At 39.0% G+C, this 25,017-nt stretch overlaps 2 protein-coding genes across 2 annotated transcripts; one reads left to right on the top strand and one right to left on the bottom strand.

The window, feature by feature from the left end:
• Positions 1-712: 712 nt before the first annotated feature.
• Positions 713-5,531, bottom strand: rps6 (ribosomal protein S6). The gene is made up of 6 exons (XM_063475281.1): positions 5,430-5,531; positions 4,686-4,817; positions 4,117-4,327; positions 2,637-2,783; positions 1,284-1,441; positions 713-841 (listed from the first exon to the last, which is right to left on the bottom strand). Exons 1-6 carry the CDS (start codon positions 5,433-5,435, stop codon positions 746-748), a joined length of 750 nt encoding a protein of 249 aa, XP_063331351.1. The 5' UTR covers positions 5,436-5,531; the 3' UTR covers positions 713-745.
• Positions 5,532-7,375: 1,844 nt separating this feature from the next.
• LOC134629161 (alkaline ceramidase 2-like) lies at positions 7,376-24,510 on the top strand. The gene is made up of 6 exons (XM_063476215.1): positions 7,376-7,757; positions 8,153-8,267; positions 11,062-11,203; positions 12,304-12,441; positions 20,747-20,884; positions 22,071-24,510. Exons 1-6 carry the CDS (start codon positions 7,644-7,646, stop codon positions 22,252-22,254), a joined length of 831 nt encoding a protein of 276 aa, XP_063332285.1. The 5' UTR covers positions 7,376-7,643; the 3' UTR covers positions 22,255-24,510.
• Positions 24,511-25,017: the final 507 nt, after the last annotated feature.

Below are 25,017 nucleotides of genomic sequence, written 5' to 3'. Positions count from 1 at the left end.
CATCAGGCCTTGTGTTGTTAGGGAGTGGGTTTCCACACCAGATCCTAGGACTTCAAGTTCTCAAGCTCTTCCTCTCGAAGTCTTGAGCAATTTCCTCTCATTGGTTACCTCCTTTTTTGTTTTGGCAGTTGTCAAACAATGATGTGGTGCATTACCACCACCAACTGGCTTGGAGTGTGGACCAGAATTCACTTACACCAAATAATAAAAATACTATTGCAGTACAGTATAATAGCAACCACTGATCTGAGGCTGTATCATGCACGACTGTAGGCTCAGTGTAGACCAATTTCTAATTTCCACAAAGTTTATTCATCAAACTTGAAGGATGGTAAACTTTTCTCCCCACACTTGTCACCCTGCTAAATCAAGGCCTCGATAGCCCCTAGTGTTTGATCTCCAGTGTGTCTGCTTTTCTAAATTGTTCCATTTAAATTGTTTCTTACTTTCATATACTTTTGTTAATACTTCTGTGTAGTTTCCTTGACTACCTCTCATTAAGTCAGAAAAAAACAGTTATTTATACATTGGACTTCCATATAGTCTAACTCAAGAGTTAAAACTCTTCAGGCCAGATTATCCACCACTAACTAAAATTTCTTGTTGCATCCGCATGCATGTAGGTACGCAAGGGACTGACAAAAATAGTCTAATGCGTCACTTCATAGGCAGATATCTGGAAGAGAAAATAAGTGACAACTGCACAACACCGTTTCAGCAAAACATGACTTTATTTGATTCCATTTTACTTCTGGCTGGACTCTGACTTGGATGTGGATGCCCTCAGAGAGGAGAGGCGGCGCCTCTTGGCAATCTGTTCCTGGCGCTTCTCCTTGGCCTCCTGTTTACAAGAACAAATGCGTGTCAAACAGTTTCCACATGTCCTACTTTATGTCTCTTTAACATTTCACCATCACGTGCTCGAATGTTTTTCAGAAGCAAACCTGCTGAATGCCATTACAGCTATATCATGTAAGGCAACTCAAAACGATAAAAAACACAATCCTATACTTTAAATTTCAAGTGAATAAAGATTAAATCATAACTTAAAGTGCATTTAAGGACATTTATTACAATATGTTGTTAGACACAATGTAGTTGATGTAATACAGCCGCTCCAACACTAGTGGAAATATCACACCTGCCAGAAATTATTTGTCACATTATATTCATTGATCTAAACCACTAGAAAAAATTTTTTTGTGTTCAGCTACACGACAAAAGCAAAGTAGTGTGATCTTTGATGCTGGTTAAGGATAATAAAGGCCTAGATTAACACATACCTTCATCCTCTTGGCCAGCAGCTTTGCATACTCTGAGGCCTCCTCCTTGTTCTTCTGGGTGCGCTGTCTCTTCAGTGCGATGCGGCGGCGCTTGTGCTGCAGCACACGAGGAGTCACCAGTCTCTGGATCTTGGGAGCCTTAGTTCTGGGCTTCTTACCTACCAAAGCGAGAGGATTGAAAGAGTCAGTACTGACACAGTTCAAGGTCAAGTGTGGTAATGAGAAAGAAGCTTAATGTACCTAATTTCTATGTCTGTACACACAACTCGTACTGTACTACCTCAAAGGAAGCACATTACTTACTTTCCAATTCTACAAAAGAACAGTAACTTTGATCTGTCTGCATGCTGGCACCCTGCATTAATCAAAGCCTTGCTGATGATTCATTACTAGGCAGAACACAATTCACACAAACTGAATATTTCCAATACAGCACACCTGGGAGTTACCTGCAGTCTCCACTTCTGCTGAATCAAGTTTATTATCATAAAATTCATTTTTCAGCTTGTTCCTGATCCCAGCTCTTTTACACCAAATTTGAATAACCATGTGAGCTCATCAACAAGACTATATTTAATGGCACTCTCTTTTTAGTGATGAGTTTAAATGGCTTTACCACAAACACAATCTTACAAGCACAGACATCACACAAACTCCAGAACAAACAAATGCTTACACAAGGAAAATAATGTTTATTACTTCTTTACATACACTGGTCAGAATCCATACAGAAACTTCCACAACTCAGTTTTAGTCTGCCTCATGCTTGTTACATACAACACGTCTATCTTCTTCATCTCACCAAGGTTGTGTTTACATAATGGAGTCCTAAAAAAGTCTACAGATGCACTCACTGGCGGATGAGCATCAAAGACCTGTTTTTATAACTGTTCCCGCTCTTACGCTTCAAAAAATAGGAAGGAATTAAAAAAGACCTCCTACTGCACCACTGTTGAGTTTGTCAGGAGTTAAACTCTACAAGAGCCAAAGTGGGAAAAGAAAGCACTTACACCTCCAAAAATCCCAGAAAACTAAGTACTGACCACCCCAGCTAAACCCCACCTCCACAAATTTTAGTCAAAAGACATTTATGTAGGACCTTAAGCTCACTTTTAGTTTATTCTGAATGCTACAGTAATTGCCAATATAGATGTGCCGTTTCAATTTTCTGGAAAACCTTTAACATTAAAGATGTGCTCCATACTATCATTATCATTAGACTGGTCAACATTTACATATACAGTCAGCATTATAGTGCCACCTGCTGGTCTGGCATGCTTCTGGCAGCGCTTTACATCATAATTTTGTTTCCACATGGAGGGAGACATTTCTCAAAATGAAAAAGTGTCTTACCTTCTTTAGTAAGGGGTCTCCTCACAACATACTGCCTAACATCATCCTCCTTGGACAAGTTGAAGAGCTTGCGGATCTTGCTGGCCCTCTTGGGACCAAGGCGGCGAGGGACAGTGCTGTCGGTCAGCCCGGGAATGTCCTTCTCACCTGTGAGTTACAAAGATAAGGATGGTCAATCAATCAAGTCTGAAGAATTCTTAAAAGTATTTCTAGCACCAACAGAACAGGATTGTAACAGTCCTAAATACTACGAGTGTCAAATGGCTGAACTTACTATTCAGTTCACTGTTTAACAAACTAATACTTGCAAAGCAGTGAAGCTTAGTTTTGACAGAACGAGAGAAAAGCCTCAACAATTTGGGAAGTGTTGAGGCATAAAATGCTCAAAGTATACACGTCAGAGTCTTATTTTCCTACCATGTACCAGAATTTGGGTGTCTTAGCAGTTACAGAAAGATATGAGGTTTTATCTAAATAAATTACAAATGATTTGTCCACCAATGCAGAAGAACAGAGACAGCAAACCTCATCAGTCAGATTATGGAAAACCCTCCTAGCCAAATTTAATGAAGCTTAGTGTAGCATTGGTGAAAAAACAACCCACTTAAATTGAGTTACTTTAAAATGAGCACTTGAAGTTTATGCATTTGTTTAGTTTTGTCTTCTGAGCATCACACCAAACCAAAAGCTAACTTATGACAGTTAAAGAGACTCAAATAGAGAAAGCTTAAAATACTATATCTGTATATGTTCTCAGTCATCAAGGTCATGGTAGTCTAAGGAGCTTGGAAAGGAAGTGACAGGAGTTCTTTATGCTTCACCTCATCCAAGACGCTTGTAGTTCTCCATTTTAAGAAACCTTTTTAACCTCCTAGGACCTGGCGTCCACATATGTGGACATCACATTTTGGGTTATTTAGACCAAAATACTCAATTTTGCTTTAAAAGGGCCCGATATCCACTTACAAGGACATTATACTGCTACTGTTCTATCAAAATTTTAAATGAATATCCTCATATGTGGCTCATTTTTCTTAGAAACAAAAATTAGGTAAAAAAAAAATAAAAAATCTGGTAATTCTTTGTTTTTATATTCATCAGGTCCCAATCAGCCCAAATATCAAAGAGAAATTAAAAATGCATGCCATGAAAGAGTTCGGGTCTTAGGAGGTTAAGTCAAGTCGCTTTCTTTCCAAGCTTCTTAAACTTTAAAAATACTAGTTTCATTTTTACCACATTATTATGGCAGCAGTTAAAACAATGGGAGAGCATTGCAGTTCAACCAGCCACTGTTACTAGGACTGGTCGCATCTGGTGAGCAGCTTCACAGTTACTCTGGCAACACACACTGTCCCCCCTTAATGAATACAGGAAAATCCAAAAGGGTCTGCTGGCGTGCCATCATGCATCATTTATACACGACTCCAAAGAGATAATCAAAATTATGTGACATATAATGCGCGCACACTAAGCATGTTACCTTTCTTGACGATGACCAAGTTGAGAACGCTGAGGTTGGCATCAACGATGCAGCCACGCACAGACTTGCGCTTGCGCTCACCAGTCCTGCGGGGACGGTAGCAGGAGTGGCCCTTGCTGAGGAGCAGGCGCACACGGCCGGTGGTCAGCACACCTTGCTTCATGGGGAAACCCTGCTTGTCGTTTCCTCCGCTGATGCGCACTACATAGCCCTGCAAAAGCATAGATATGTTGCTTCACATCCTTTCTAGGAATTTCATTTCATAGCAAATCTGCCAAGATGATTAAGGTCAAATTCTCACTGAATACTCACAAGCAAACCAGACTTTTGGCAGGGTCATATCTAGCTTTTCTTTCCACATAATCACTCACATATAATCCAAGTTAACTGCATTAAAAATTGAGGGAGCACAGCTGTTTCAATCATCCATGGTTATATGGGCTGGTTGCATCTGAAAGCAGCTCCACTGTTCCTCTGGCAACACGCCGTCCCCCCTTAACGACTACGGGTCAGTCAGAAAGGGTCTGCTGGTGTGCCACATATTTACCAAACATCACACAAAAACTCACCTTCCACTCATCTCCCAGAGGGTCAGCAGCCACCTCAGTGGCCATTCGCTTCTCATAGAAGGTACGCAGCTTTCGCTCATCATCAACTTCAATCAGCTTCTGGCAGCCAGTAGCGGGAAATGAGATGTTCAGCTGAAAAAAAAAAAGGAGCAATTACCACGTTACTGGATGTGCACACAGGTAACCGCGAGTCAATGTGCATCTGAATGTTGCGAACTGAGCTGCTAAAGCTTTCAATGATTTTTGTTTGTTTGTTTGCTAAAAACAAACAAACAAAAACATTGCTGACGAGAAGCAGCGGTTACCGACATCGTGAGCCTGTCTGGCGTGAGCTAATGTTTGAATCAGGGGGTGAGAAGGTGGCTCGGGGGCCTGTTAGCTTCTCTGCCGGCTCAAAGCTCAGAAAACTCCGGCTTTAACTTTTGACACAGCCGGCTCAGTGGGTAACATTATCACAGTGCAGGGGAGAGGACGTAAAGGTATAACTACGTTTCATTTGAGTAAAACGAGACTTAAACTGGACCCACATTTCGCTCAGAGTGCGGCCATGTTTCCACAGCGTTCTCCGACAGGCTCGTCAGCTAGCTCCCATTTTCATAATCAAAGCTCATCCTGAGCGGCCGAGCCACCATTCCTGCTTTAAATCAGCCCGCTTTAAAGTTTACATTGTCAGCTTTCATCATATCGTAATATTTAACAGAAAGCAACAACACGAAGAGAAACACAGTTAAAGAAATACGTTACCTTCATTTTGCCAAACCGACCCTCCGACGGTCCGCCACGGAAAAGAGACCGGATATCCGCCTCGTGGTCTCACATAGACCTGAAATGCTATCGCGATAACTGGTTCGCTGAAAATTTTAGGGTTATTAAAATGTTATACTATTAACTTATGTTATACAAGAATTGATATGTTATACTATAAAGTATTGTGTAACTGTGTTCATTTCCTAATTATGTGTGTCTATCTATCTATCTATCTATCTATCTATCTATCTATCTATCTATATATATATCTATCTATATATATATATATATATATATATATATAACAGCCAAAAATCTCAAAGAAAGGCACAGAAATGACAAAGAATAGAATATGTATTAATCCTTGTTACAGTGGAGGTGTTGTGGATTTAAAACAATCTGCATATTGAGGGGATTATTATTGAGCCACGGAGCATGCGTCGGCCAGAGGGTGCCAGAGAGTGCATAAGGAGCTGAGATGTTAAGATAATTCCCATCCCAGTCTGGCGAGAGATACGTTCTTTGAATACTGGCCTAATCAGCTTCAAAATAAACAGACTGTATCTGTTTGAAAAACACTTAGCCAGTTTGATAAAGGCTACCATAATTAACTGCTCACTTGTACAACACCCTTAGAAAAATACTGATAAAAATAGGCATGCAGCTATGTTAGCTGTTGATGCAGCTTTTGAACAAAGTTACTCATTTTTATTATGAGATGACAGGCCTTTTTTACTCTTTACTGAAAACTTGATATTATCAATTAATACAGCAAAGGTGTTTTTTTTTAAAGAGGTGCAATCTAAAGGCAAGTCAAGAAGTCAAGAAAACCAGATAAATTAAAGTAGTTAATCGTTCCTATTTCTGGAATAGTAAGTTTTAAACTAAATATTATCACTACAATGTAAAAGACAGCTTTCTTTTGCATGTATCAACCAGTGTCAATACATGTGAGTGCACAATAACAGGGCTGTCCCACACAAAATTGAGCAGAAAGAATAGACCAGAAGTCTCAAACATATTGCACAGAGGTTGGACAGGGCCTGCTAATTTACTCAGTCATAGCTTTTGATAGTAAAAAATGTGTGTACATTTTGGATTTGTAACTGTATTTAGATCAGATTTAAAGTCTTACAAAGACATCACCCACTTTTCACACCAAATGTATTAAGTAATAGTTATGTCATTTTTGTTAGTATTCTGTTATTTTTATTTATTTAACAGGGTCAACGCATATGAATGGACACTAGTAGATGAAAATACAACATGTAAACATTACATTTTAGCAAAACGTCTAATTTCCAGGCACATTACATAAAATTTACACAAAAAACATACAGATATAGAAAATATAGCATATCATGAAAACACTAGTTATTTTATTGTATTTTTTATTTTGTTTTTGTTTTTCTTACTTGGGTCTACTTTTAAAGAACAATAAAACTGTGGATTTGGTTCAGTTTGGTATGGAAGCTTGTTGCTAATAAAAAACAAAACAGATAGAAATAAGTCAAAATTAAAAAAAATAATTGTGACTTAAAAAAGAAAGCTCGATTTGTTTATGGAAGGGAAAAGGGTAGAAATGTATTATTGTCATTCATTATTCTCGAGAAAATCGAAATTTGGAGATATTAACCGTAATTCTGTTTTAGAGACAGCAAAAAAAAAAAAGAAAGAAAGAAAGAAAGAAAAAAGCTGCTGAACTTCCATACACTGGGCAACATGTGGCTCACTTCATATAAAAGTCTGCTAGAAAATATAAAGCATCAGTATTCTTTGACTACTGCTGACTTGAACATACAAACTTTAAGTATCTCACCCCCCACCACCACTACTCTTTTTTTAAATTACCATGACAAAAATAAGTAAACTCTTCCTTCCTGACCTACGTTTGACCGAAGAAGGAAGCAGGCGGGAGCGAGTTCTCTTGCAGCCTGAGCACTCTTTGAGTCGCAGACCGAGCAGCTGTCAGTGGACGAGGCAGAGCGTCACGACGAGCAGGAGGCTTTGTGGAAGAAGGACGTGCTCAAAATGCAGCTCCATAACGATTTCCCCAGTGTGTCACAGGCTCGGGTGGCCGATACGTGCCAGGACTCAGACGTTAGGATCTAGCGTGCAGCCAGCGAGCCGACGGATAGCGACTTTCCCCTCCTCGGTTGTTTTTATGTGCTGTCTGCTCGGCGCTGTCCATCCGACAGAACTAGTTCAGACATGAGTAACGTTAATGTGATGTTTTGGGACCAGTTGCAGGCTGGTAGCTCCGAGGTGGACTGGTGTGAAGGCAATTACCTTATTTACCCCAGCATCGCTGAGTTTTACAACACGGTCGGTTCTGAGAACGGGGCTTTTTGTAGTTGTTGTTGTTCTCGCTGTTTTGCATGTTACAGTTTTGTTTACAGTCAAAGCCTTTCTGCATTTCCTCTTCTCGCTGTTGTCTCTGTTGCACTGCTTGTTTTGTTTTACTCCCCTTTCCTTTCTTTCTTTTGTAGTTTAATGGCTCTTTTGCTTTACTTCCCAGGTTAACGACTGTTTAGCTGAGCAGTCTGGCTGCTTTTCAGCTTCAGCATCATGATATTTATTGTTAGTAGCAGTTTACAGGTTTTGCATGCCAGTCTCTGAACAGCCACCGAGGCCCGCACACTGATCAACTTTTGACGGGCATTGCTGGCTCTTTGCTGCGGGATCAGTGACAAAGACTTTTCTGTTGTTTATCATTTCAGATCAGCAACATTTTGTTTTTTGTTTTGCCGCCGATATTAATGTGCTTGTTCCGCCAATATGCAAAACATTTCAACAGTGGGATTTACCTCATATGGATACTGCTAGTTGTGGTCGGTAAGTTGGCTGCTGACCTCTCTCAACCCTTCATTTTTATTTATTTATTTTTCATTTCTTATCTGTACACGTGGTACATAAAGCAAGCGTCAGATAGGGAGGCTTCAAATAAATAAATAAATAAAAATAGTGGATGTCATACAGATCACCAGTTGTCAGGCATCTTGGGAAGATTTGCCAGTTTTCTGTTGTTTAGTCTGTCTCTTCCTTTAATCTCAGACTAACTCTGAGATGTTGAGATCAAGGATCTGCGTGGGGGCCTGACCATCTGTTGCAGGGCTCCTTGTTTGATCGTTGTCATTTTTGGGCTTTATATGTGGGTTTGTTGATAGAGGTAGTGCACTGCACTTTTTGCATACATAAGGAGACTCACTAGAAAACCACATCAGCATAATTCAGTCTAGTACATAAGTGCCACTAACACTGCTATGACTGTAAAAAGAAACTGAGCATTATAGGATTCATAAAGGAGGCCTTTATAGCTGGGCTGCTACATCAGATTGCATTAGATCAAGTGTTAAGTTGTTAACCCTAACATACTGTTCATATTCACTGTCTGCATAGTATAAATATAGTATTTGGCATTAATAAATGTATGACTAATCCGTACTTTGTGGATTAGAGAGCAGACAGTGTTTTTTTTATTTATTTATTATTTTTTTGTTTAGGTTTTACAACATTTGTTTATGGAGAAAAATATATAATATCTTACACTCTCATGTCAAGTTTTACCCAAGACACGAAAATGTAACAGCCATATTCATCTAAATATATTTGAACTGAGTTGATCATCGTTACTGTCATTGTGCAGATGCCAAAAGTTATCAAATTTGAAGCTAAAAAAGGCCATTTGAGGTATTTTTACTGCTGTCAAAACGGGTCAAATGAGTGTGTAAGTAAGGGTTAAGGGACTGAGTAAATAGTCCACAAACCAATTAAAAAAAAAAAAATAGTGTATTCCTGTAGGACTTTATTCATAGCAAAAAAATATTATTTTTTTCCTTTATTTTTCATGAGAGTAAGCAAAGTATCTGAGGGGTTTGCACTGTTAACTAGTACAAACCAGAAGGTTAAAGTATGTCGACTTGGTCTCTAGGCGGTTACGATGGACATTTAATTTGAACTAGTTTCCAGGCTTTAGACCAAAGGAGTGATCTGTATACGCTTGTACCGCAGTGGCACTGTTGGGGTGCACAGTTTCTCAGCTGTGGCCTCTATCACCATCTTTAGATTGATTTTGAATTCATTATGTCTCATTCAATATTTAGGCCTTTAATGGTGCTTCTTCATGTACACAGTTCAATAGAGAGCCTTTTCCCATCGATGCTGTTTTGCAAACGCTCGGGTTGCCCTGTCAGCAAAGATAACCCGAGAGCGACCCCACCTCTGTTCCAAGGAGGTAACCTTGGTGGGTGTTGGGAAAAAAAAGTAGTTGAACAAGATTTGCATAACTGACTGAGTAGCAGGATCTATGGGTCAGATTTAAAGAACTCGAGCTGGGTGTTTTCCTCTGTGGCCCATGTGTGGTCCAATGTAAAGGGAAATAAACGCAGTCTCCTTGCTTTGTTGGAGCCTCTCAGACAGTTGAACATTCTTGGTCCATACCATAAATCCTTATCTGTGTATCTTGGACTGCATCCATTTTCTTTTCTTTGATTCTGGAGGCTTTTTAAAACAAAGCCAGTGCCAGCAACGGGTCACATGGTTTCATGTCTTTTCCTCTGTTTCAGCAGTTGTGGTGAACTTTGACTCGAATAGAAAAGCAAGCCTATAGTTTCTAGTTCAAAAACAACATCCAGCTTCTTTTTATTTCGCCTTAGCCTCAGCAGTGTGTGCACATATAGTTTGGCTACTTTGCATCCATATTTTGATCTGTCAGCAGATCAAAAATAAGAACGTGTAAATTAAGGCTTTGAATTAAGAAATTACACCCCTCACTGAGCTGAAGGCAACATATTCATATCCTGTCAAGTCACAAAGAACCTGGATTCTACTTTTAGTTTTAATGGAAAAAAGGACCAGTCTTAAAAAAAGAGCTATTTTTGCTTTTTTAACCATTTCATCTTTACGCATATCTGTTATATCCAACTAGCACTCCTTAGTTAGCCATTTTTTTCTTTGCCTGACTGATTATGAAGGAGCTGCTGATTCATTTACATGAATGCTTCTTTAAGTCTTTTATTGAATGGCTCATTCTCATGCCTAGGTTGAGAACCATGACAGGTTTTCACGATTAGTAACAACTGAGTGGGAGCAACATTTGATAAGAAGTCTGCTGAAATGTTGCACCTGATAATAAAAAGTCTGTTCTACCGTAATAAACAAGGAGGGGAAAGTGACTGCTGCATCTCTCTGCAGCATTTCAAGGCTTCATTTCTAAATAACTGTTTGCAAATTAAAGGCCAACAAAAGAGGCCTTTACATTCACTGTAACACAATGACTGCCTTTCCTCATAAAATATTTGGCAAACATTTGCACAATAACGTGAAACCCACATGTTTAGCAGCTTGAAAACGGCTTCCAAAGTTTCCATCGTAGATAACAGCCGGTCCTGTTCGATGTGTGATGATTGTGGCGTTCCAACTGTGCTCTGTTTTTCGGTTATCGTTTTGAACTCGTCGTTTTAGAGGGGGAACATTTTAACTCTACGTTTGCTATTCTCAGTTATGTTCTGATGTTATAAAAGAGAGAGGGAGCATGTAACAAAACACAGACTGTCTCATTTATCCTGCCCTTTGAATACAAAACTTAAACATCTATCACTGTCCTTCTGTGTCTCTTCCTTTCTCCAAGGTATTGGATCGACTTATTTTCATGCCACCCTCAGCTTTCTTGGCCAAATGCTGGACGAGCTAGCCATATTATGGGTGCTCATGTGTGCCATAGCCATGTGGTTTCCAAAGAGGTATTTACCCAGGATATTCAGGAGGGATCGGTATGTTGATAACAACAACTATTACTATTATTTATTATTATTATTATTGTAAAAAAAGAGCTTCAGCTATGTGCATGTGTAGATATGTAGTCCTGTGAAAAACTATTTACCCCTTTCCTAATTGGGTTTTCTTTTTCTGCAATATTTGCCACAATAAAATGTTTCCCATCATTAAACAAAGTTACAGTCTTTTACATCACTTTGGAGGAATTTTGGCCCTCTCTTCTTTGCAGAATTGTTTTAATTCAGGCACACTGGAGGATTTTCGAGCATGGTTTAAGGTCATGTCAAAGCAACTCAATCAGATTTAAGGTGCAGACCTTGACCTGGTCACTCCAAAACCTTCATTTTGGGGTTGTTTGAGACATTCAGAGGTGAACTTGCTGGTGTGTTTTAGATTATTGTTCTGCTGCTTTTGAGCTCATTTAGCCTACCGGTACTTCATTTTGTCAGACAGGTTCTGTTTAAGTGATTTCTTAATTCAGAAGCTCTACCAGTAATCAGGCCCGAGGCCTATCCTTCATGCTCTTAACTCTTAATTATCATTCAAGCAGCTAAAAGTGTTTAGCTCTGACTGGAATTATTCACAGCTGGTGGCATCTGATGGTAGTGTCTGTGTTACACATACTTATAATGCAATAATTAAGAATAAACACTAAAGCAGATACAGTGTAGGTTTGTCCCGTGCAAGGCGGGGCAAACATTTTTTTCTTCACATGGTCAAATATGTAGCATATGCATTTAGTACATTACTGTATTAGAGCTCACTGTTGTCACATGATATCTCAGCTGCTGTGACACTCCTGTTTAATAATAGGCCTTTCTAAGATAGCTGACACCAGTAAAAGCTGCATCACATGTCTTTACTTCTCCTTGTATTGTCACCAAGCTGCCACGGCTGCTTGCTCTCACTTCAGGCTGCTACTTGTTTTGCCCAGCCTTTTGATTAGAGCTGAGCGTGTTTGTTATGTGCACCTTAAGTGGGTCATAATAATTTCTGGAGCACATCTGAGTCATCCAAACACTCCCTCTGTATTTTACAATTGTGTTCATGGAGTATTGCAGCAATATCTGTCTGTTTTGTTCATTAATCCATCTAGGTCGAGATTCAAAGTGGTCATCGGCATCTTATCAGGGATCACCACGGGGCTGGCCTTTGTGAAACCTGTTGTCAACTCACTGTCACTCATGACTCTGGGAATCCCATGTACCGTGCTGCTCATTACTGAGCTGAAAAGGTAAGACGGAAGAGTATGACTGTGTGTGTTTGTTTAAACAGCACAGATGAGTGTAAGTAGCCGAGTAGGTCTGAGCCAGAAGTGGCACACTGAGTAAACTACATGGACTATGTATCAAATGTGGACATGCTCTGAGCGTCAAAAGAGGGAAGACGATGCAGAACTTTTTAAACCTAAAGTAAGTAAAGTAAAAGTTTATTTTTATAAACCCCTTATAGGAAGCAGGTGGTGAATCTGTTGGCTGATTTATAAAAAGATGTGTGATTGTGCAGAAGTCTGTGAGAAAATTATCTTACTGCTCACGCAACTTATGACCACATGTTCCTAATGGGTTTATGGTCTCAGCCACTAGTTTGAAGTCTTCTTTAACACAGCTTGATGTTTATTTAGATAATTATGGTGCCTTCCTGAGTGTCACTGATGATAAAGCAGAGTATTTCTAAGGGCCTAGTTATGTGTGCAATGTCACAGTCATATTCTCAATCAAATCTAACCCTTATTAGTCATGTCCAGTTGAAAAACACTTAAAAACATGCACTCACACACAAAAGATCACTGCCAAAAGGCTTAAAATGTCACTAAGGGCCACATTTGCTCAGTGGGGATAGTATCACAAAAACAAACCCCTGGAAGTGGAAAGCTTTGCTCTCTCTCTCTCCACTTTGAAATCCTGTCTCAGGCTACGTCCACACTAATGCGTTTGAAAACGCATCGTTTTCTCTCCGTTTTGGCCTCCCGTCCACACTGAGACGGCGTTTTCGCTCATGGAAAACGCAGCATTTTGGAAACGCTCTCAAAAACGCATACATTTGAAAACGGTGCTTTCGCATCGCAGTGTGGACAGCGAAAATGGAGACTTTCTAAAATGATGACGCATGTTAGTCATGTGATGCAGTCATGTGACCAATTAAACTAAGATAGTGTAGGGCATTCTACAGCAGTTGTTTTGTTTGCTCTCAATTTTGACAGCCCTATTAAAGATTAATATCAGTCTGTACATGCTCCAGATAACTTTTCTTCAAATTTTTTAACTCTCACTCGCAGTTGCAACTTTATACTTTTGTGTTACTCGCAGCAGCAACTCCAGCTCATTGTTAGTCCATTTAAAAAACTCGGTGCTTTTCCTCAACATTTTGCTGCAACGTTTCAAAGAGCCGGAAAGTAAATAAGCGGCAGACAGAAATGAGGCAGGTCGAATCTTCTTGCGTTGCACGTATGCGCAGTACTGGAACGTAAGTATTTTCGGCTGTTTCAATGTAGGCACGCAACTCTGTGAAAATGACTGAAAACGCTAGTGTGGACGCGGAGCGTTTTCAGATGAAAACGCCGTTTTCAAATCTATCCGGGCTAGTGTGGACGTAGCCTCAATCTCAAAACCTCCTGAAATTTACTCACTCTGATTGTCTTCCAGCTTAATAGGTATTTTGGTTTATTCTTAATTTTTTTATTCTTTTATCCTTCTTGTAACCAAAATAATTTCCTTAAGAATTATTAAAGTATTCAGATTCTGATAACTCTTCTGTTTGGGTGGTTTCGAGTGCACACTACTTCAGCTGCAGGAAAGTTGATAGCCTGTATAGTGACATTCTAACTTTTCTGTTAGGAATTTATGGGGATTTCTAAAATATGTGTGTTAAAAGCTGAAAACTGCTCTGCGTTGCTGGAAAACGTAACTGCCTGTGGCATGCGCTGTATGCGTCTTGTACTGGGCAGCTATTGTCCCCCTCCCTCTGACAGCCTGCTTTGTTAGAATAAAACTGTAACTTTCACTAACAGAAATATCAGTGGCTCGGCTCTAAAGCAGCTTTCTGTGGTGATGAAGACTCTTTTTCCGTGAAAGTTAACGCAAACCATGTGAAGTCAATGATGTAGTTCTCGTTCACCAACATAATTGAGTCTCACTTAGAAGTGAGAAAGTCCAGCAGTGCTGAAACTTTGGATTGTTTTATATGTTTTGGTTTTATGCGATCACGTTACTTAGCACCCACCTAAATGTTGTCGTCTTCTATAGTGACTCACAGGATGGCTGTAGATCAGGGCTATTGACAGAGGTTTGTTTGGCGGAAACGTCTGGCATGCGCCCAACTGGAAATAACATTGGCTGTAAATAAGAAGCGACTGCAGCATCAAAGGATGTAGCATAAATCACAAAGAATGAATTTTTATCAGCCCCAAATAATGTAAACCAGCAGTCCTCTATGAAGTCTCCGGCTTTGTTTCAGTCATGCCTTTATAGGCAGGGAAATGTGTTCCAGAGTTGATGCATGGGAAGTATGATAACCTGACTTATCAACAATGTGCTTTATCACCTCTTTAAGTCTTGAACTGTTTAAATAACAGAAGTCAAATAGTGAAGTCGGTGCATTGTTAACATGCCACCTTTCACCTTTTTGTACTGTCTGGTGTGTCTGTTCCAAACTTATTATGTGGAAGAAAGTTCCTGAAAGCACAACAAGCCTTTCACTCTGTTTTTCTGCGTGTTTGTGTCCTTAATGCTTCCTAGCCGTCACAGTAACGTGGATGTATGTTCCGTTGCTTCCGTTTCCCATAACCCTTACTCACCACCATCAGTCCCCAAAATTCATCTATTGTTCAACCTGTTAGTAATTCTTCACATTACTGCCAGTGCCAGTCATCCATTGAAACTGCTTGTTTTTGTTGTTCCAAGTGTGAGAGAGTTCCTGTTGCCCCGACTGATGGACTTTTGCCCTCACAAAGGACAGAAAACTTAGTTGTTGGTTTCAATCCAAGTCAGCTTTCAGGCCAGCAAGAACAACATGTTCTGTGAGTCAATTGTGAGCATGCAGAGGGTTTCTGAAATGAAAAGTATATAAAATTACAAACCTGGAATACTTTAATACTATTATAACTAGCCTGCAGCGTTTTTTCAGAGTGGTGTGTAGAAGAAAATTCCATCATGGACACAATTTTTAGTGACTGCAAAGTTATGTACGCAATGTACACTGAGCGTGATGCATGAAACCAATGCAAATGGAGAACATTGTTAGTATTATAGTAAGTTTTAAGATCTTATTATGAATTTGATGTATGTGAAACAGCTCATGGAACATATCACAGATAATAAGGTTAAATAGTAACATGCTTGGGGGAGGAAATAAAAGCATCCTGTTTCTGTTACAAGATGGATGTAGGCACCGTGAAGTCACCCACTGGTGTTTTGACTCCACATATTGAAGCTTCAGTGTTATTTATGACCACTTTATTAGGTATACCTTTCTAATAACCGTTTTCTTTCAAGCAGAGGTTCCGCCCTGTACTAGAGAGGTTTTATTTTTATTTATTTAACCTTTAGTCCCATTGAGACTGAACGTCTCATTAACATGAAAGACCTATTTTATTTGTGGCAAAGATTCAACAAGGTTCAACCAAGCAATTTTGGTCCGTATTTAGGAAAAAAAATAGTTGTTCATCAGCTTTGAAACGATCCACAGGAATGGGAGTCGCTGAAACTTGAGTGATAAATTTAATTAGTGTCCAGCTTTGTGTCACGTATGCCACAGACCTCTGTTTTGTACAGTCGAGTGCGAGGAGAGTCACATCAGGGCTCCACCCTTATCTTTGCCTCCCACAATTATACTCCTCAGATTCCCCAGCACTTTCTCTCAAAGCAGAAGCACTAATCTAATGTCATGTATCTTATCTCACATCCTTCTATAATCTCCTGGCTGATGGGCGGAGGTTTCCAGATATCCGGCTATGTGGTGACGTTTTTGTCAACATATATTTGCTGGCAGGAAAGGGCGTTGGCTTGATAAGAGTAATTTATGTAAAATATTTCAGGCCAACTGACTTGATGTATAAGGTTTACAACAGAAGTAGTAATAATTCTGTGCATATGATGAAGTAAGCAGTTCAATATTTACTTATTTAAGTGTTTATTGGGGATTTCTTAGAGATGATTCTCATAGCTGCTCTTTGCTGCTGCTTTATTGCTCCATGTTTATGATTAAAATGCCACAATTTTTTTTTACCTGTTTACTGAAGCATATTCCAAGTACAGTTATATGATGGGCATGGACATAATGTGTAGACTCACAGCTTTCATTTGAGGGTATCCACATTCAGATTGGATGTAGGGTTTAGGAGTTTCAGCTCCTCAACATGTGCCACCCTTTTTTCTTTTTTCTTTTTTTAAAAGGGGGCAAAAGTAATTGGACAATTGACTCAATTTCATCGGGAGGTGTGGGCAGTTACTGGAGTTGATTTGAGGTGTAGTTCTTGTATTTAGAAGATTTTGCTGTGACCAGACAGTAGACAGTGGAGAGCTACTTGGCCTTTGTTTTCAAAGGAGCTCTCCATGGAGGTGAAACAAGCCATCCTTAAGCTGCGAAAACAGAAAAAAAAACCATCTCAGAAATTGCTACAATAGTAGAACATTGGTGAATGATCGCAGAATCATTTCCATGGTGAAGAGAAACTCCTTCACAACAGCCAACCAGGTGTACAATACTCTTCAGGAGATTGTCTTTTTGATATCCAAGTATACCATAGAGAGAAGACTGTGTGCAAGTAAATACAGAGGGTTCACTGCAAGGTGCAAGCCACTCATCACCCCCAGAAAGGCCAGATTGGGCATTGCTAAAAATCATCTAAAAAGCCAGCACAGTTCTGGAAAAACATTCTTTGGACAGATGAAACCAAGATCAGAATGGAGTGGTGAGAATGATGACAAGAAAAAACTATGGAGAAGGTGTGGAACAGCTCATGATCCAAAGCATACCACATCATCTGTAAAACACAGCGGAGGCAGTGTGATAGCTTGGGCGTGCATGACTGCCAGCTGCACTGGGACTCTAGTGTTTATTGATGATGTGACACAGGACAGAAGCAGCCAAATGAATTCTGAGGTGTTCAGAGACAAGCTGTCTGCTCAAATCCAGCTGAATCCAGTCAAGTTGGTTGGTTGGTGTTTCGTAATACAGATGGACCATGACCCAAAACATATAGCCAAAGAAACCCAAGAGTTTATTCAAGCAAAGAAGTGGAATATTTTTGAAGAGCCAAGTCAGTCACCTGATCTTAACCCAATTGAGCATGCATTACACTTGTTGAAGACTAAATTTTGGACAGAAAGGCCCACAAACAAACAGCAACTGAAAGTCGCTGCAGTAAAGGCCTGCCAGAGCACTAAAACGGAGGGAACCAGCATCTGGTGATGTCCATGATTTCAAGACTTCTGGCTGTCATTGCCAGCAAAGGGTTTTCAACTAAGTATTAGAAATAAACATTTTATTTTCAGTTATTTAATTTGTCAAGGGAGTGTGTTAATAATGTATGTCATTTGAAAGCGCTTTCCCCCATTGTTCAGTAAATTTCTTCTTGTGTTTTTGTTTCATGTTTTTGGTTTTGGTTTTTTTTGGTTTTTTTAATCTTGCCAGACAGCGAGTTTTTCTTCTTTTTTTTTTTAAATGACGCTATCCACAGAGGTTGTTGTTGGGGTTTTTTTGCACTGCATGTCATAATCTCTAATCTGCCAAGTCTGAAGGGCACGCCTGTCTGTCTTTCAGAGGCTTGTTATTCAACTGAAGCACTATGTGCAGCATAATTTCTATTAGGATGTCACAGTGGCTCTAATAGCAGTGTTGTCTCCCCCTGTACTTCCTGATTACTAGCCCATCTGTGCTTCTTCTAAGTTTTAATCGGTTACTGATCTTCCTGTAGCTCATTTTTCATCGTTACAAAGTCTCAGAATAAGATTTCTTAAATTCCTTTGGTAATTCTTTTCCATAGGGAACCAAATCGTGCAGATATACGGATAGAAACTCCCATTCTAAGGTCATTTTATGAACAAATTCATGCAGCTGAAGAGAAATAATCATTTTCCCCCAGTTTTGATTCAATGAATCAGAAGGGTTTTTTTCTACCTTTGCCAGCAGTGCTCACAGGTGTTTTTCAAGTCTGTTTCATTGACTTTCTGTTTTGAGGCCTGTGCATTTTTAATGCATAAGCCCCATATTAAGCTTTCTTTTCTTGCTTTCACATATCTTGTCTTCACATCTTCACAGTTATCGATTAGTTTATATTTTTTTAAGCACTTTGACACTTAAATTGTAACATAAAGAGGTATAGCCACTCTTTTTGTGTTCTGTGATTAACTGGAACAATCAGTATTTTACAGTATTGATGACAATTTAATGACCCACTTCCCAGTGGGAAGATGCATCACTGGCCATCTATTTTTGTACTTCCTGTTGCGGTTTCATAGCTGTGACACCCTTTTTCCCTGCCTCTCTCTGGGCAAGTTATGTAATAGAGACAGTTTACCAGTTCAGTTCACCAGCACACTTACTTTAAAATAAGAAATCTTTAATTCTGGTGTGATGAGTAAGTTTTGCAATTTCTGTAGCTGTTATTATTTTTAAATAAAAGATGTAGAAAAATAAAGATGTAGCACTATTTCTCACTGCTTCCAGGGAGTCATCCACTTCTGAACATACAGTATGCAGATAAATGTACGGGTCCACCGACGTGTTACATCTACAGGAATTGCTTGGCCATGGAGCTCCCAGCACACAGTTTTTGGGCTGATGTTAATGCCAGAGAAAGTCTGGAGCTCTGCAGTTAATGAGTCAGCAGAGCGTTTGCGACTTTTGCACTCTATGCCCCCTAGCACTCGTCGTGCTCCGTAACTGAGTTGACTTAATCCAGCGGTGGCATCCTATTACAGTTTCATGCTGAAATACAGTGAGTTCTTTAGAATAACCCATTCTTTCACCAATCTTTACAAAGTGTAAAGGCAGATTGAATGGCCAGGTGCTTGATTTTATACACCTATGACAGTGGGACTGAATGAAATGCCTGAATTCAAAGGTTAAGAGGTGTGGTCTAGTACTTTTGTCCATATAATGCAATGCTGGCAACCTTAGTATTCCTTACTGGCCAAATTCCACATTTCCACAGGCTTATGATTACAGTGCAAATTATCTTAAATTAATTAAATAGGAAAGGTGTCTTTTTGTTTAAATAAAAATAAGTCAGCTGAGTATTCTCCACATGGATTTGGGGCTCTGAAGGTCAGTGACAAATGTTACATTCATGGTGTCAGAGCTTTCGGAGCTTTTTCGCTTGAATGACTCCCACATTCCCAGAGACCAGATCGCCTTTATCAGTCAGTGTGATCGCAACTGACTGCTAATTAATCTAATCTCTGCTTTCACTGTCAGTGTAAAGTCGTTCACCTCTGCTTAAAAAGATTCCTGAGCCTCTGCGTGAGAGTGATGTTTGCCGTTTAGCTCAATCCGGTTATGTTGCTGAGCTGGAAAGGTTCTATGCCATCCAGGGATTCGTGTCACCTTGAAACAATGGTGACTCAAAGGTAGAGGCTTCTTAAATGGTTTGACTTCATCAAATGCACTGACTTAAGGGCAGGTGACAAACTGCCAGTCCTGTATCGTCAGCACCATTTAGTCACAGTCAGGCTTCTGTGTCCCCCTCTTTGTCTCTGCACTCAGTGTTTGGCCTGGCTCTGACTGGTGTGCCTAAGGAGGGTAAGACTAAGAATAGTTTGGCAGTGGCACTCTGGATTAGCACATCTCTCTAGGTCAGAGGTGTATCCATGAGGAAATTTGTGCAGATAAATCTAGCTGGAGCAATCATCTGTGCCATTAAAATTGCTAAATTCCTCCTGCTTTTAGAGCACCAAAATTGGGCAAAAAGGCCAGTACGTCCTGGAAGCGACCGCGTATGATGAGGAGGAGGCTCAGAGGTTTAAGATTCTTTAGGCAAGAAATAAGATTTTCAGAAGTATTTTATTGATAAAAAGAAATGTAAACATGAGGATCAATGTTTTAATGTTAGTGTGCTAAAACTGAGAAAATTTCCACTATGATTTTGTAGTATTTTTATATTACAGTGGATTAAATGATTATGTAAGTGAATGTCACTGGGAGAGTTGGCAGCTGAAGAGCTAGATATTAGATAATGGAGTTATTTTAAGACAAAAATGCGAACGTGTGCCTCAAAATAAATGTGGTAAAATAAATGTTAATGTTTGTCTGTATAGTCTGGATGTGAAAGAGGAAGAGGAATAAATGATGAATATATATGCTGCCCACAAGTGGCCAACATGGGTTTAGCAGCAGTGTACTTTACATATATGATTAATTGCATTTATTTTGTAAATATTTCAGATTGTTTCGAGAAAATCAGTATGATCTGTAATTCTAGGAAGTGTATTGCTATTTTAACAAAATTGAACTGTTTCTATTTATATGCTGAATAAATCATCAAGTTGGTTGCATTTGTATTTTCACAGCTCACATTGTTCTTCACTGTGTCATCGCAGGTGTGAAAACCCACGTGTGTTCAAGCTGGGCCTGATCTCAGGGATCTGGTGGGCGCTGGCTCTGCTTTGCTGGATCAGTGACAGGATATTCTGCGAAGTGTGGTCATCTGTCAACTTTCCCTACCTACACTGTGCTTGGTAAGCTCAAAGTCGACTCTGAAAACTCAGTGCTGTATAAGGTGTTAATGGTATCACTTAATCACAATGTGTATTTTATCCTGTGAGACTAAAAGGCAAAATAAGTGTTACAAGACAGTTACAGTTGCACTGTATACTTTTTTTCTTAAAACAAATGAATAAAAAATGTCAACCAGTTTTCATTTCAGGTGATTTATGTTTTTTATATGAGGAGGAAGGGGGGAGGGGAACTAGGCAGTAGCTTCAATAGACTGAAGTTAAATTAAACAGAAAAGAGGAATTTGAGAAATTACGTCACGTAAAATAGAAAAACCACCTTTCAGCATTAACTTGAATAACTGGTTTTCCGTATGACTTTATCAGCCTCTCACATCATTGTGGGGGAACTTTGGCCTAGCGTTCTTTACAGTGTTGCTTTATTTAATTGAGGTTTGTGGGTATTTATGCACAGCTCTCTTAAGATCATGCCACAGCATGCTGTCATGGTCTTTTTTGAGATAAGGGGCTTTCTGCTTCACAGAGTGAATGGGTTAAATGCAGAGAGGAATTTCCCTACGGGGATCAATAAAGTATACATTATTATTATTGTTATTATTATTATTATTATAATGTCTTGAACTTTAACATGTGACATGCTAAATGCGGTTCTGAGATGTAGCTGTTGTTATTTTTTTTTTGTTTGCTTTTTTGCAATTTCTCTGCATAGTCTCAGGTGAATTGGCTGTCATTGTGAGAACCAATACCTGAATGTTTTAGACCAGCAAACTGTCAAAACTTCTGGTTTTGTAGAAGTGTTCACACTTACTGGTAATTAGTTAATCAAGTGCAAATGTTTAGCAGAACCTGACTGTTACTTACCCTCTTAATTCCTATGAAAGCCATACAAGTTTGCTTATCTTAATTTTTTATTTTTCAAACTGCATAGAGTCCTGTGAAAACTTTCTTTTTTCACATGGCTGCAGAAGTAGTTGGAAAAATCCCAAAAAGTTGATTCTGTTCATCTGGATGTAGCGTTTTCAGTGGGAGAAACCTTTTGTCACTCATCCAAGTGACTTCTTCAGTCTCAGCTGACTGCAGGCTTCCCCAGATTTGTTTTAGGGAAAACAAGACACTGTTAAACTTTTACAGCTGTGCCTGCAAATCATTTCAGAGGTTAGGCTTATTCATGATCATTTTGCTCTTACAGGCACATCCTCATCTGTCTGGCTTCCTATTTGGGTTGCGTTTGCTTCGCCTACTTTGATGTTGCTACCGAGGCACCAGAGCGAGGTCCCGTCATCATGTTCTGGCCCAGTGAGAAATGGGCCTTCATTGGTGTGCCATATGTTTCCCTTCTCTGCGTCCATAAGTCTACTATAAAGGTGACTTAAAGCAACGCTGATGCTTTCACACCGAGACACACCATCTGTGACTCATCTCGCATCAACTGGTGCTCTTGTGACTTGAGGATATACGTGATGCACGTCTTGGCCGACCGAAAGGATTTTGCATTCGGCACATGTTTATGCAACTCGGTCAAAGAACAACAGGTTGTTTTATACGATACACAACTACTCTTTAATATCAAAGCCAAGAAACCTTTACAGTGTTACAAACGTATCTCAGGCTTTGCATAAGAGGTTATTAAAATCTCTTAAGAGTGTAAGTGTTAGTATTTTACATTTCATACTTCTTTAAAGAGAAGATTTTCTACATTTTCTGGGAACTGAGAAAACCTCACTGTAAAGAGTTATGTTGCCTTTACAAGAGTAAAAAAATAGCACCTCATGAGTGCAGTCATGAAACCATGTTTAGAAACAATAAAGCACTGGATTTATTAACTGTGATTAATGCCTCACGCATTAAAGCGTCACGTTCCTAATACACTCAGCAAATCAACAGCAAGCTTTATTGGTTCATAAAATGTTACTAAAGCGTTACACAAAGGTCACTTATGCAAAGCCTTGTGCTGTACGCCTGCCCGCCCGTGCTTTCAGGCTTTTTGCTGAAAAACGTCAGAAACACATGGGACATTTCTGCTACAGATCTGTTCAGTTTTACTTTAAGCATGCTACTGTAATTTTTCTTTTTTTAGAATACTAAATGAGGAAAGTGTTTAATATATACCTGTATATATTTCCTAATTAAATAGGCAATAATACGCTCAAGAAAATAATACCATTCATATATTAGTGAATGACCAGGTACCTTTTTAATATTGGCACCCAATGTAGAAACCCAAAAATCTGAATGTGATGTGCACGTAGCAATTTAAGAGATAATATCTACATTTATTTAATCAAACAATTAGCTTGCTCATGTTTAGCCTTTAATGCCGAAGGTTTTTGCTTTCAACCCAGACTTCTCAACTGACCCTCAGGGCTATTATTATTTCAAACTTTGTTTGGCCTTAAACACTAAATAATGGATTCCAAAGAAGAATGAAGGTGATTGTGCTTTGCAATTTTAGAAAATGTTTGGAAAGAAGATGCAAAGCCATCCGGTATCTGCTAGCAGTTGTAGTCTTTGGAGGTGTGATTTGTTAATTCCTCCGACCAAAAGCTAAAACTTTAATTTTATTTTTATTTTGCAAAAAAGGAATAAAAATGCATACAGGATACAAAAGGGATGTATTTTGAATGCTGCAGACCAAATCCCTGAAACACAAAGCTCTCCAAAGCATTTTTTTTTCTTTTTTACTTTGTTGGACATGTTCCTGAAATCTGCCTCTAGCCTTTTAACTAATATCATTTTACCCCTGTCCTCCCACAGAGGACTCTGGGAACTCAAACAACCAAAATAAGTTGTGCACTCATGAAAGGTCAAATGAATCATGTTTTACAAAGAAAACGAGTATTTTAGTGATATTCTGAAGCAATAGTTTTGTAACAACATGATGTATTTTCTTATTATAAACCGTTTATATTTTTCTACGTGAAGTGCAGCCAAAGGTGAAGGTGAATAATTTTGATATTGCGTTATTACTAACTTTGTTGATAAACATTTTTAATGTATCTTCATGAGAAGCCTTTTGGGAGAACTGACAATGGAAAATGTGAACAATGCAATGTGTACATAAAACTGTGCTGCAAATTATACAGGGAAACGATGACGGTGGGTTTGTTGAGTGATGATACTTGGGAAGTAAGTCAGTGAATTAGTATCAGATCAAGGACTTTGAAAGCAGCAGCCTCTTTCTGTCTGCATCATGAAGGTTGCCTTGGCTATGACTTAATGTGTTTTTATTAACCTACATGTATATAGATCTCAGCATTTCTCTGCCTGCTTTGACAGTGCAAATAAACTGCACAGAAATATTTATTTTCATTAATGATCCTTTTTTTTGTAAATGAATAGGTGTAATAGATTAGATAATTAATATATTATTTTATGCAATAAAACTCAATAAATTCCCCAAATGACTGTTTGTGTCTATTCCGTGTTTATCTTGGAATAAATAATTTATCAGAAGTGCTTGTTTCACTGTACACTTTTGCCACTGTTCTAGGTTTTCAGCAGGCTGACTTACAGTGATGCAGAACGCAATTTTAGTCACTAGGGGGCGAAATTTTCCCACATCATTGAATAAATCTATAGAACTGTCACTTTTCAATGTAAGTGAATAAAATAAATAATAAAAATTGTCACTGAATTAATCAAATATTTCTTCAATTTCATACCAAAAGTAGTACATGTGAACAGATTTTCTTTTTAAAATGACAAATCCAATAATATGCATGGCAATATAAAGTCATGTGAACAACTAAGTGCATTCTTACTTGTTCAACAACATTAGGCAGGTGCTGCTAATCAAATCCACTTGGTTAAATAAATTAACAATTGCGAGTGCCTCTATAAAAGCAGGCCTCATTTAGCATGTTAAATGATAGTAAAAAGGGGGAGTGGGGGGGGGGGGGGGTCTGGCATTGTTTGAAAGGGTTGCCTCTTCTCTGTCATATGGTAGAATGGTTTAGGTTTGCAAATTCAAGAATGCCGATTCTGTTCATTTGGATGTCCCTTTCTCTGTGAAAGAAACATTTTGTCACTCATCCAGGTGACTTCTTCAAGTCTTCTTCAGACTGAAGAATTCACTTGGATGAGTGATGAGACATTTCTCCAGCTGAAAACATAATGTTCAGATGAACAGCTTTCTG

Source organism: Pelmatolapia mariae, linkage group LG6, assembly GCF_036321145.2.
Source record: "Pelmatolapia mariae isolate MD_Pm_ZW linkage group LG6, Pm_UMD_F_2, whole genome shotgun sequence".
NCBI classification, from domain to species: domain Eukaryota; kingdom Metazoa; phylum Chordata; class Actinopteri; order Cichliformes; family Cichlidae; genus Pelmatolapia; species Pelmatolapia mariae.
Note: the sequence above shows the minus strand (reverse complement) of the source record. Positions and strands in the feature narration are given on the sequence as shown.